Source organism: Coturnix japonica, unplaced genomic scaffold (assembly GCF_054131305.1).
Source record: "Coturnix japonica strain WE unplaced genomic scaffold, WE-NBRP24 Scf160, whole genome shotgun sequence".
In the NCBI taxonomy this organism is placed as follows: domain Eukaryota; kingdom Metazoa; phylum Chordata; class Aves; order Galliformes; family Phasianidae; genus Coturnix; species Coturnix japonica.
Window position 1 is genome coordinate 66,120 of NW_028189063.1, and position 14,017 is coordinate 80,136.

The 14,017-nt window shown below is 53.6% G+C and overlaps 1 protein-coding gene across 1 annotated transcript in view; it reads right to left on the reverse strand.

Annotated features, from left to right (window-relative positions):
- The window catches only part of LOC146751052 (coiled-coil domain-containing protein 22-like), an 18,385-nt gene extending 4,901 nt beyond the window's left edge, over nt 1-13,484 (reverse strand). The window contains exons 1-3 of the mRNA XM_085535714.1: nt 13,311-13,484; nt 6,407-6,508; nt 4,465-4,572 (exon numbers count right to left, since the gene is read on the reverse strand). Coding sequence (XP_085391840.1) covers nt 4,465-4,572; nt 6,407-6,508; nt 13,311-13,469 — 369 coding nt within the window. The 5' untranslated portion in view covers nt 13,470-13,484. The remainder of the gene's footprint in view (nt 1-4,464; nt 4,573-6,406; nt 6,509-13,310) is intronic.
- Nucleotides 13,485-14,017: the final 533 nt, after the last annotated feature.

Here is a 14,017-nt window from a genome sequence, read left to right on the forward strand (position 1 = left end):
ATAGAGACCCCCCCCAACCCCAAGACCCCCCCCAGAAACAAGTGAACCCCCAAACCCCATAGAAACCCCCAAATCCCCACCCTAAAAGCCACTGGGACCCCCAAGTCCCCACCTCCAACCCCAAGACCCCCTAAAACAAGACCCAATAACCCCCAAACCCACCCTAAAACCCCCATAGAGACCCCCATATCCCCCCCCCAACCCCAAGACCACCCAAAACAAGACCCAATAACCCCAAACCCCATAGAGACCCCCCAAATCCCCCCCCTGAGAACCACCGGGACCCCCCAAGCCCCCTATATTTGGGGTCACAACACCCCATAACCCCCCTCCAACCCCAAGACCCCCCCCAGAAATGACAAGTTAATCCCCAAACCCCATAGAGACCCCCAAACCCACCCTAAAACCCCCATAGAGACCCCCATATCCCCCCCAACCCCAAGACCACCCAAAACAAGACCCAATAACCCCCAAACCCCATAGAGACCCCCCCAAATCCCCACCCTGGGAGTCACCGGGACCCCCCAAGCCCCCATATTTGGGGTCACAACACCCCATAACCCCCCTCCAACCCCAAGCCCCCCCCCCAGAATCAAGTTAACCCCCAAACCCCATAGAGACCCCCAAACCCACCCTAAAACCCCCATAGAGACCCCCCATATCTCCCCCCTCCAACCCCAAGACCACCCAAAACAAGACCCAATAACCCCCAAACCCCATAGAGACCCCCCAAATCCCAACCCTGGGAGTCACCGGGACCCCTCAAGCCCCCCATATTTGGGGTCCCAACACCCCATAACCCCCCTCCAACCCCAAGACCCCCCCCAGAAATGACAAGTTAACCCCCAAACCCCATAGAGACCCCCAAATCCCCACCCTAAGAGCCACTGGGACCCCCAAATCCCCCCCTCCAAGCCCAAGACCCCCTGAAACAAGACCCAATAACCCCCAAACCTACCCTAAAACCCCCATAGAGACCCCCCATATCCCCCCCCAACCCCAAGACCCCCAAAACAAGACCCAATAACCCTCAAACCCCATAGAGACCCCCGAAATCCCCACCCTGAGAGACACTGGGACCCCCCAACCCCCCTATATTTGGAGTCACAACACCCCATAACCCCCCTCCGACCCCAAGACCCCTCCCAGAAATGACAAGTTAACCCCCAAACCCCATAGAGACCCCCAAATCCCCACCCTGAGACACTGGGACCCCCAAGTCCCCCTTCCAACCCCAAGACCCCCTAAAACAAGACCCAATAACCTCCAAACCCACCCTAAAACCCCCATAGAGACCCCCCATGTCTCCCCCCTTTCCAACCCCAAGACCCCCAAAACAAGACCCAATAACCCCCAAACCCCATAGAGACCCCCCAAATCCCCACCCTGGGAGTCACCAGGACCCCCCAAACCCCCTATATTTGGGGTCACAACACCCCATAACCCCCCTCCGACCCCAAGACCCCCCCCCAGAAATGACAAGTTAACCCCCAAACCCCATAGAGACCCCCAAATCCCCACCCTAAGAGCCACTGGGACCCCCAAATCCCCCCATCCAACCCCAAGACCCCCTAAAACAAGACCCAATAACCCCCAAACCCACCCTAAAACCCCCATAGAGACCCCCCATGTCTCCCCCCTTTCCAACCCCAAGACCCCCAAAACAAGACCCAATAACTCCCAAACCCCATAGAAACCCCCCAAATCCCCCCCCTGAGAACCACCGGGACCTCCCAAGCCCCCCCATATTTGGGGTCCCAACCCCCATAACCCCCATATTTGAGGTCCCAACCCCCCATACCCCCCATATTTGGGGTCCCCATTCCCCCATATTTGTTGTCCCCATACTCCCCCTATTTGGGGTCCCCATTCCCCCCATATTAGGGGTCCCCATACCCCCCTATTTGGGGTCCCCATAACTCCCCCTATTTGGGGTCCCCATTCCCCCCATATTAGGGGTCCCCATACCCCCCTATTTGGGGTCCCCATACCCCCCATATTTGGCGTCCCCATACCTCCCATATTTGGGGTCCCCACACCCCATAACCCCCATATTTGGGGTCCCCACACCCCATAACCCCCATATTTGGGATCCCCACACCCCATAACCCCCATATTTGGGGTTCCCACACCCCATAACCCCCATATTTGGGATCCCCACACCCCATAACCCCCATATTTGGGGTCCCCACACCCCATAACCCCCATATTTGGGATCCCCACACCCCATAACCCCCATATTTGGGGTCACAACACCCCATAACCCCCATATTTGGGGTCCCAACCCCCATAACCCCCCATATTTGGGGTCCCTATAACCCCCATATTTGGGGTCCCAACACCCCATAACCCCCATATTTGGGGTCCCCACACCCCATAACCCCCATATTTGGGGTCCCCACACCCCATAACCCCCCATATTTGGGGTCCCAACTCCCATAACCCCCATATTTGGGGTCCCAACTCCCCATAACCTCCATATTTGGGGTCACAACCCCATAAACCCCCATATTTGGGGTCCCAACACCCCATAACCCCCCATATTTGGGATCCCAATCCCCCATAACCCCCCATATTTGGTGTCCCCATAACCTCCATATTTGGTGTCCCCATAACCCCCATATTTGGGGTCCCCACACCCCATAACCCCCCATATTTGGGATCCCAATTCCCCATAACCCCCATATTTGGGGTCCCCATAACCCCCCATATTTGGGGTCCCAACACCCCATAACCCCCATATTTGGGGTCCCAACCCCCCATAACCCCCCATATTTGGGGTCCCAATCCCCATAACCCCCCATATTTGGGATCCCAGCACCCCATAACCCCCCATATTTGGGGTCCCAACCTCCATAACCCCCATATTTGGGGTCCCCACACCCCATAACCCCCCATATTTGGGATCCCAACACCCCATAACCCCCATATTTGGGATCCCAACACCCCATAACCCCCCATATTTGGGGTCACAAAACCCCATAACCCCCCATATTTGGGGTCCCCACACCCCATAACCCCCATATTTGGGGTCCCCACACCCCATAACCCCCCATATTTGGGGTCACAAAACCCCATAAACCCCATATTTGGGGTCCCCACACCCCATAACCCCCATATTTGGGATCCCCACACCCCATAACCCCCATATTTGGGGTCCCAACCCCCCATAACCCCCATATTTGGGGTCCCCACACCCCATAACCCCCATATTTGGGATCCCAGCACCCCAAAACCCCCCATATTTGGGGTCCCCACACCCCATAACCCCCATATTTGGGGTCCCCACACCCCATAACCCCCCATATTTGGGGTCACAAAACCCCATAAACCCCATATTTGGGGTCCCCACACCCCATAACCCCCATATTTGGGATCCCCACACCCCATAACCCCCATATTTGGGGTCCCAACCCCCCATAACCCCCATATTTGGGGTCCCCACACCCCATAACCCCCATATTTGGGATCCCAGCACCCCAAAACCCCCCATATTTGGGGTCCCCACACCCCATAACCCCCCATATTTGGGGTCCCAACCCCCATACCCCTCGTATTTGGTGTCCCCATACCCCCCTATTTGGGGTCCCCATAACCCCCTATTTGGGGTCCCCATACCCTCCCATAACCCCCCACACCCCCCCTATTTGGGGTCCCCATACCCCCCCATATTTGGTGTCCCCATACTCCCCCTATTTGGGGTCCCCATCTCCCCCTATTTGTTGTCCCCACACCCCCCTATTTGGGGTCACATCCCCCATACCCCCCTATTTGTTGTCCCCATACCCCCCTATTTGGGGTCCCCACACCCCACACCCCCCATATTAGGGGTCCCCATTCCCCCTTATTTGGGGTCCCCACCCCCCCATATTTGTTGTCCCCACACCCCCATATTTGGGGTCCCCACACCCCCCTATTTGGGGTCCCCATACCCCCATATTTGGGGTCTCCACTCCCCATAACCCCCATATTTGGGGTCCCAACGCCCCATAACCCCCATATTTGGGGACCCAACGCCCCATAACCCCCCATATTTGGTGTCCCCATAACCTCCATATTTGGTGTCCCCATAACCCCCATATTTGGGGTCCCCATACCCCCATATTTGGGGTCCCAACCCCCCATAACCCCCCATATTTGGGGTCCCAACACCCCATAACTCCCCTATTTGGGGTCCCCATAACCCCCCATATTTGGGGTCCCCATAACCCCCCATATTTGGGATCCCAACCCCCATAACCCCCCATATTTGGGGTCCCCATAACCCCCCTATTTGGGGTCACAACCCCCCATAACCCCCGTATTTGGGATCCCAAAAGCCCATAACCCCCCATATTTGGGGTCCCAACCCCCCATAACCCCCATATTTGGGGTCCCAACCCCCCATAACCCCCATATTTGGGGTCCCAACCCCCCATCCCCCCCTATTTGTTGTCCCCCCATATCCCCCTATTAGGGTCCCACCTTCCCGATCTGCTCCTTCTGTTTGCGGATGTTGCCCACGATCTCCATGATCCGCTGGGTATAAACAGCGCGAGACACGTCGCGGGGCAGCGCCTCCAGCTCCACCAGCTGCAGGGGGACACGTGGAAGGGGGGCACCCCATAAACACCAACACCCCATAGACACCCCATAAACACACACCCCATAGACACCAACACCCCATAACAACCCCACCCCATAAACACCAACACCCCATAGACACCCCATAACAACCCCCACCCCATAAACACCCATAACAACCCACCCCAATACCACCCCCACCCCATAGACACCCCCACCCCATAACCGCCCCATAACTCCCACCCCATAGCCACCCCCACCCCATAACCCCCATCACCCCATAACCACCCATAACCCCCCATAACCACCCCCACCCCATAACCACCAAGACCCCATAACCACCCCCACCCCATAGCCACCATCACCCCAAAATCACCCCCACCCCATAACAACCCCACCCCATAAACACCCCATAACCCCCCATAACCACCCCCACCCTATAACCACCCCCACCCCATAACCACCCACCCCATAACAACCCACCCCATAAACACCACCACCCCATAGACACCAAGACCCCATAACCACCCCCACCCCATAACCACCCCATAACCACCCACTCCATAACCACATCACCCCATAACCACCCCACCCCATAACCACCCACCCCATAACCACTCACCCCATAACTACCCACCTCATAACCACTCACCCCATAACCACCCACCCCATAACCACTCACCCCATAACTACCCACCTCATAACCACTCACCCCATAACTACCCACCCCATAACAACCCATAACCACCCCACCCCATAAACACCCCATAACCATCCCACCCCATAACCACCATAACCCCATAACCACCCCATAACCACCCCCACCCCATAACCCCCATCACCCCATAACAACCCTACCCCATAGACACCCCACTCCATAACCACCCCACCCCATAAACACCCCCACCCCATAACCGCCAAGACCCCATAACCACCAAGACCCCAATACCACCCCCACCCCATAACCCCTATCACCGCATAACCCCGTCACCCCATAACCACCCCCACCCCATAACCCCCCACCCCATAGACACCCCACAACCACCCCCACCCCATAACCAACCCCACCCCATAAACACCCACCCCATAAACACCCACCGCATAGATACCCCCATAACCACCCCCACCCCATAACCACCCCCACCCCATAGACACCCCCACCCCATAACCCCCATCACCCCATAACCACCCTCACCCCATAATCACCAACACCCCATAACCACCAAGACCCCATAACCCCCCGTATTTGGGGTCCCAACTCCCCATAACCCCCATATTTGGGATCCCAACACCCCATAACCCCCATATTTGGGGTCAGACCCCCCCCATTTATAAGGCCCCATATATCAGACCCCCAACCCCAATATAAGGCCCCATATATCAGACCCCCAACCCCTATATACAGCCCCATATATCAGACCCCCAACCCCAATACAAGGCCCCATATATCAGACCCCCAACCCCAATATAAGGCCCCATATATCAGACCCCCAACCCCAATATAAGGCCCCATATATCAGACCCCAACCCCAATATAAGGCCCCATAAATCAGACCCCAACCCCAATCTAATGCCCCATATATCAGACCCCCAACCCCAATCTAAAGCCCCATATATCAGACCCCCAACCCCAATCTAAGGCCCCATATATCAGACCCCGCTCAATCTAAGGCCCCATATATCAGACCCCCCCAATCTATGGCCCCATATATCGGACCCCCAACCCCAGTATAAGGCCCCACATATTGGACCCCCTCAATAAGGCCCCATATATCAGACCCCCAACCCCAATATAATGCCCCCTATATCAGCCCCCCAACCCCCTTTATATCCCCCCATTGACCAGCTGTTTGTAGAGCTCTTCCTTCCTTCGCGCCTCCTCGGCTGCAGATCGACTGCGCTCATGGAGGGTCCGGATCTCGGCCAGACGGCGGGAGGATTCCAGCTGTAAAGGGGGGGTTATGGGATGGGAGACCCTAAAAGACCCAAATCCCATAAGGAAAGGGATCCCAAACCCTTATAGGAGCTTATAAACCTATGGGGAATGAAGTGAATCCTATAGGGATTCTATAGGGATTCTATAGCTGGAGGATTCCAGCTGTAAAGGGGGGGTTATGGGATGGGAGACCCTAAAAGACCCAAATCCCATAAGGAAAGGGATCCCAAACCCTTATAGGAGCTTATAAACCTATGGGGAATGAAGTGAATCCTATAGGGATTCTATAGGGATTCTATAGCTGGAGGATTCCAGCTGTAAAGGGGGGGTTATGGGATGGGAGACCCTAAAAGACCCAAATCCCATAAGGAAAGGGATCCCAAACCCTTATAGGGCTGTCATGGAGCTTATAAACCTATGGGGAATGAAGTGAATCCTATAGAGATTCTATAGGGATTCTATAGCGGGAGGATTCCAGCTGGGGTTATAGGGGGGGTTATGGGATGGGAGACCCTAAAAGACCCAAATCCCATAAGGAAAGGGATCCCAAAACCCTAATAGGGCTGTCATGGGGCTTGTAAACCTATGGGGAATGAAGTGAAACCTATAGGGATTCTATAGGGATTCTATAGGGATTCTATAGCTGGAGGATTCCAGCTGGGGTTATAGGGGGGGTTAGGGCAGGGGGAGACCCTAAAGGACCACAAAGATCCAAATCCCATAAGAAAAGGGATCCCAAACCCTAATGGGGCTGTCATGAAGCTTATAAACCTATGGGGAATGAAGTGAATCCTATAGGGATTCTATAGGGATTCTATAGCTGGAGGATTCCAGCTGGGGGTATAGGGGGGGTAAAGGGGATGGGGAGACCCTAAAAGACCCAAATCCCATAAGAAAAGGGATCCCAAACCCTTATAGGGTTGTCATGGAGCTTATAAACCTATGGGGAATGAAGTGAATCCTATAGGGATTCTATAGGGATTCTATAGCTGGAGGATTCCAGCTGGGGTTATAGGGGGGGTTAGGGCAGGGGGAGACCCTAAAAGACCCAAATCCCATAAGGAAAGGGATCCCAAACCCTAATAGGGTCGTCATGGAGCTTAGAAACCTATGGGGAATGAAGTGAATCCTATAGGGATTCTATAGGGATTCTATAGGGATTCTATAGCTGGAGGATTCCAGCTGTAAAGGGGGGGTTATGGGATGGGAGACCCTAAAAGACCCAAATCCCATAAGGAAAGGGATCCCAAACCCTTATAGGAGCTTATAAACCTATGGGGAATGAAGTGAATCCTATAGGGATTCTATAGGGATTCTATAGGGATTCTATAGCTGGAGAATTCCAGCTGTAAAGGGGGGGTTATGGGATGGGAGACCCTAAAAGACCCAAATCCCATAAGAAAAGGGATCCCAAACCCTTATAGGGTTGTCATGGAGCTTATAAACCTATGGGGAATGAAGAGAATCCTATAGGGATTCTATAGGGATTCTATAGCTGGAGGATTCCAGCTGAGGGTACAGGGGGGGTTAGGGGATGGGGAGACCCTAAAAGACCCCAAAGACCCAAATCCCATAAGGAAAGGGATCCCAAACCCTTATAGGAGCTTATAAACCTATGGGGAAGGGATGGGGAATGAAGAGAATCCTATAGGGATTCTATAGGGATTCTATAGGGATTCTATAGCTGGAGGATTCCAGCTGTAAAGGGGGGGTTATGGGATGGGAGACCCTAAAAGACCCAAATCCCATAAGGAAAGGGATCCCAAAACCTTATAGGGCTGTCATGGGGCTTGTAAACCTATGGGGAATGAAGTGAATCCTATAGGGATTCTATAGGGATTCTATAGGGATTCTATAGGGATTCTATAGCTGGAGGATTCCAGCTGGGGTTATAGGGGGGGTTAGGGCAGGGGAGACCCTAAAAGACCCCAAAGACCCAAATCCCATAAGGAAAGGGATCCCAAACCCTTATAGGGTTGTCATGGAGCTTATAAACCTATGGGGAAAGAAGAGAATCCTATAGGGATTCTATAGGGATTCTATAGCTGGAGGATTCCAGCTGTAAAGGGGGGGTTAGGGGATGGGGAGACCCTAAAAGACCCAAATCCCATAAGAAAAGGGATCCCAAACCCTTATAGGGTTGTCATGGAGCTTATAAACCTATGGGGAATGAAGAGAATCCTATAGGGATTCTATAGGGATTCTATAGCTGGAGGATTCCAGCTGGGGTTATAGGGGGGGTTAGGGGATGGGGAGACCCTAAAAGACCCAAACCCCATAAGAAAAGGGATCCCAAATCTTATAGGGTTGTCATGGAGCTTGTAAACCTATGGGGAAGGGATGGGGAATGAAGAGAATCCTATAGGGAAATATAGGGATTCTATAGCTGGAGGATTCCAACTGGGGTTATAGGGGGGGTTAGGGCAGGGGGAGACCCTAAAAGACCCCAAAGATCCAAATCCCATAAGGAAAGGGATCCCAAACCCTTATAGGGCTGTCATGGAGCTTATAAACCTATGGGGAAGGGATGGGGAATGAAGAGAATCCTATAGGGATTCTATAGGGATTCTATAGCTGGAGGATTCCAGCTGGGGTTATAGGGGGGGTTATGGGATGGGAGACCCTAAAAGACCCAAATCCCATAAGGAAAGGGATCCCAAACCCTTATAGGGTCGTCATGGAGCTTATAAACCTATGGGGAATGAAGTGAATCCTATAGGGATTCTATAGGGATTCTATAGGGATTCTATAGCTGGAGGATTCCAGCTGGGGGTAAAGGGGGGGTTAGGGCATGGGGGACCCTAAAAGACCCCAAATCCCATAAGGAAAGGGATCCCAAACCCTTATAGGGTCGTCATGGAGCTTATAAACCTATGGGGAATGAAGTGAATCCTATAGAGATTCTATAGGGATTCTATAGCTGGAGGATTCCAGCTGGGGGTAAAGGGGGGGTTAGGGCAGGGGGAGACCCTAAAAGACCCAAATCCCATAAGGAAAGGGATCCCAAACCCTTATAGGAGCTTATAAACCTATGGGGAAGGGATGGGGAATGAAGAGAATCCTATAGGGATTCTATAGGGATTCTATAGCTGGAGGATTCCAGCTGGGGTTATAGGGGGGGTTAGGGCAGGGGAGACCCTAAAAGACCCAAATCCCATAAGAAAAGGGATCCCAAACCCTAATGGGGCTGTCATGGGGCTTATAAATCTATGGGGAATGAAGTGAATCCTATAGGGATTCTATAGGGAAATATAGGGATTCTATAGCTGGAGGATTCCAGCTGGGGTTATAGGGGGGGTTAGGGGATGGGGAGACCCTAAAAGACCCCAAATCCCATAAGGAAAGGGATCCCAAACCCTTATAGGGCTGTCATGGAGCTTATAAACCTATGGGGAATGAAGTGAATCCTATAGCGATTCTATAGGGATTCTATAGCTGGAGGATTCCAGCTGGGGTTATAGGGGGGGTTAGGGCATGGGGAGACCCTAAAAGACCCCAAAGACCCAAATCCCATAAGGAAAGGGATCCCAAAACTTTATATAGTTGTCATGGAGCTTATAAACCTATGGGGAATGAAGTGAATCCTATAGGGATTCTATAGGGATTCTATAGGGATTCTATAGCTGGAGGATTCCAGCTGGGAGTAAAGGGGGGGTTAGGGCAGGGGGAGACCCTAAAAGACCCAAATCCCATAAGGAAAGGGATCCCAAACCCTTATAGGGCTGTCATGGAGCTTGTAAACCTATGGGGAAGGGATGGGGAATGAAGAGAATCCTATAGGGATTCTATAGGGATTCTATAGCTGGAGGATTCCAGCTGGGGTTATAGGGGGGGTTATGGGATGGGAGACCCTAAAAGACCCAAATCCCATAAGGAAAGGGATCCCAAACCCTTATAGGGTTGTCATGGAGCTTATAAACCTATGGGGAATGAAGTGAATCCTATAGGGATTCTATAGGGATTCTATAGCGGGAGGATTCCAGCTGGGGGTAAAGGGGGGGTTAGGGCAGGGGAGACCCTAAAAGACCCCAAAGACCCAAATCCCATAAGAAAAGGGATCCCAAACCCTTATAGGGCTGTCATGGAGCTTATAAACCTATGGGGAATGAAGTGAATCCTATAGGGATTCTATAGGGATTCTATAGCTGGAGAATTCCAGCTGTAAAGGGGGGGTTATGGGATGGGAGACCCTAAAAGACCCAAATCCCATAAGAAAAGGGATCCCAAACCCTTATAGGGTTGTCATGGAGCTTGTAAACCTATGGGGAAGGGATGGGGAATGAAGAGAATCCTATAGGGATTCTATAGGGAGAAGGGCTTTGAAGGCTGTAATCCCATATAAAAGAGGAGCCCTGGGGACCCTAAAGCTCTAAATCTCATAAGAAAAGGGATCCTAGAGCCACAGAGGGGCCCCAAGACCCCAAACCCATAAGAAACCCCAAAGGGACACCCCTAATCCATAAGGCACCCGAGTCCATAAGGGACCCCAAACCCATAAGGGACCCCAAACCCACAAGAGGAACCCCAAATCCATATGGGATCCTAAACCCATAATGGAACCCAAACCCATAGGGGACACCCCAAACACATAAGGGACCCCAAAACCCTAAGGGACCCCAATCCTATAAGGGACATCCCCAAACCCATAAGGGATCTTAAGTCCATAAGAGGGACCCCAAACCCATAAGGGGACACCCCAAATCCATAAGGGACCTCAAACTTATAATGCACCCCAAACCCATAAGGGGGTCCCCAAACCCAAAAGACCCCCCACCCCCTCCAAAACCCATAAGGGACCCCCCCCAAAAGACCCCCCCCCAATCCCATAAGGGACCTCCCCAAAAGACCCCCCCCAATTCCATAAAGGATCCCCCTAAAACACCCCCCCCAATTCCATAAAGGATCCCTCACCCCCTCCCAAATCCCATAAGGGACCCCCCCAAAAGACCCCCCCCAATCCCATAAGGGACCCCCCAAAAGACCCCCCCCCCCAGTTCCATAAAGGATCTCCCCCCCCTCCCAATCCCATAAGGGACCCCCCCCAAAAGACCCCCCCCAATTCCATAAAGGACCCCCCCAAAAGACCCCCCCCCAATCCCATAAGGGTCCCCCCAAAAGACCCCCCCCAATCCCATAAGGGACCCCCCAAAACCCCCCCCCCAAATCCCATAAGGGACCCCCCCCAAAAGACCCCCCCCCAATTCCATAAAGGATCCCCCACCCCCTCCCAAACCCATAAGGGTCCCCCTAAAAGACCCCCCCCAATTCCATAAAGGATCCCCCACCCCCTCTCAAACCCATAAGGGACCCCCCCCAAATCCCATAAGGGACCCCCCCAAAGACCCCCCCCCCAATCCCATAAGGGACCCCCCCAAAAAGGCCCCCCCCCCAATCCCATACAGCCCATAAGGGACCCCCCCAAAAGACCCCCCCCAGTTCCATAAAGGATCCCCCACCCCCTCCCAATCCCATAAGGGACCCCCCAAAAGACCCCCCCCCAATTCCATAAAGGACCCCCCCCCCCCCCCAATCCCATAAGGGACCCCCCCAAAAGACCCCCCCCAACCCCATAAGGGACCCCCCCAAAAGACCCCCCCCAATTCCATAAGGGATCCCCCACCCCCTCTCAAACCCATAAGGGAACCCCCCCCAAATCCCATAAGGGATCCCCCGAAACCCCCCCCCCCAATCCCATAAGGGACCCCCCCAAAAGGCCCCCCCCAAATCCCATAAGGGACCCCCCAAAAGACCCCCCCCAATTCCATAAAGGATCCCTCACCCCCTCCCAAATCCCATAACGGACCCCCCCCAAAAGGCCCCCCCCAAACCCATAAGGGACCCCCCCCAAAAGACCCCCCCCAATCCCATAAAGGATCCCCACCCCCTCCCAATCCCATAAGGGACCCCCCAAAAGACCCCCCCCAATCCCATAAGGGACCCCCCACAAAAGACCCCCCCCAATCCCATAAGGGACCCCCCACCCCAACCCAAACCTATAAGGGACCCGCCCCAAAAGACCCCCCCCCAATCCCATAAGGGACCCCCCACAAAAGACCCCCCCCAATCCCATAAGGGACCCCCCAAAAGACCCCCCCCCAATTCCATAAGGGACCCCCCAAAAGACCCCCCCCAATCCCATAAGGGACCCCCCAAAAGACCCCCCCCCAATCCCATAAGGGACCCCCCACAAAAGACCCTCCCCCAATTCCATAAGGGATCCCCCTAAAAGACCCCCCAAACCCATAAGGGACCCCCCCCAAAAGACCCCCTCCCAAACCCATAAGGGATCCCCCCCTAAAAGACCCCCCACAATCCCATAAGGGACCCCCCCTAAAGGCCCCCCCAATTCCATAAAGGATCCCCCCCCCAAAAGGCCTCCCCCAATTCCATAAAGGATCCCCCACCCCCTCCCAAACCCATAAGGGACCCCCCCCAAAAGACCCCCCCCAATCCCATAAGAGACCCCCCCAAAAGACCCCCCCGCAATCCCATAAAGGATCCCTCACCCCCTCCCCAAATCCCATAAGGACCCCCCCAAGAGACCCCCCCCCAATTCCATAAAGGATCCTCCACCCCCTCCCAAATCCCATAAGGGACCCCCCCCACCATAAGACCCCCCCCAATCCCATAATGGTCCCCCTAAAAGACCCCCCCAATTCCATAAAGGATCCTCACCCCCTCCCAAACCCATAAGGGACCCCCCAAGAGACCCCCCACCAACCCCATAAGGGACCCCCCAAAAGCCCCCCCCCAATCCCATAAGGGACCCCCCAAAAGCCCCCCCCCCAACCCCACACAGCCCCCTCCCCACCTGCTCAGAGTCCCTCAGAGCGCGGAGCTGCCTGTACTCATTGAGGAGGGGGCTGCGGTGCCGCTCCCACTGCCCGGCCAGGCTGACGATGCGACGGCTGCTGGCCTCCACCACGGCCTGAGACCCCAGAATAACCAAGAGAACCCAGAAATACCCCATAGAACCCAAAAATACCCCATAGATCCCAAAATAACCCATAGAACCCAAAAATACCCCATAGACCCCCAAAAATACCCCATAGAACCCAAAACACCCCATAGACCTCAAAAATACCCCCATAGAACCCAAAATACCCCATAGACCCTAAAATACCCCATAGATCCCAAAATATCCCATAGAACCCAAAAATACCCCATAGAACCCTAAAATACCCCATAGAAACCTAAAATACCCCATAGACCACAAAAATACCCCATAGATCCAAAAATACCCCGTAGAACCCAAAAATAACCCATAGACCCAAAAATAAACCATAGAACCCTAAAATACCCCTTAGACCACAAAAAACCCATAGACCCCAAAAATACCCTATAGACCCCAAATATACCCCATAGAACCCAAAATGCCCCATAGAACCCAAAAATAATTCACAGAACCCAAAAATAACCCATAGACCACAAAATACCCCATAGACCTCAAAAATACCCCATAGACACCATAAACAACAAAATACCCCATAGATCCCAAAAATACCCCATAGAACCCTA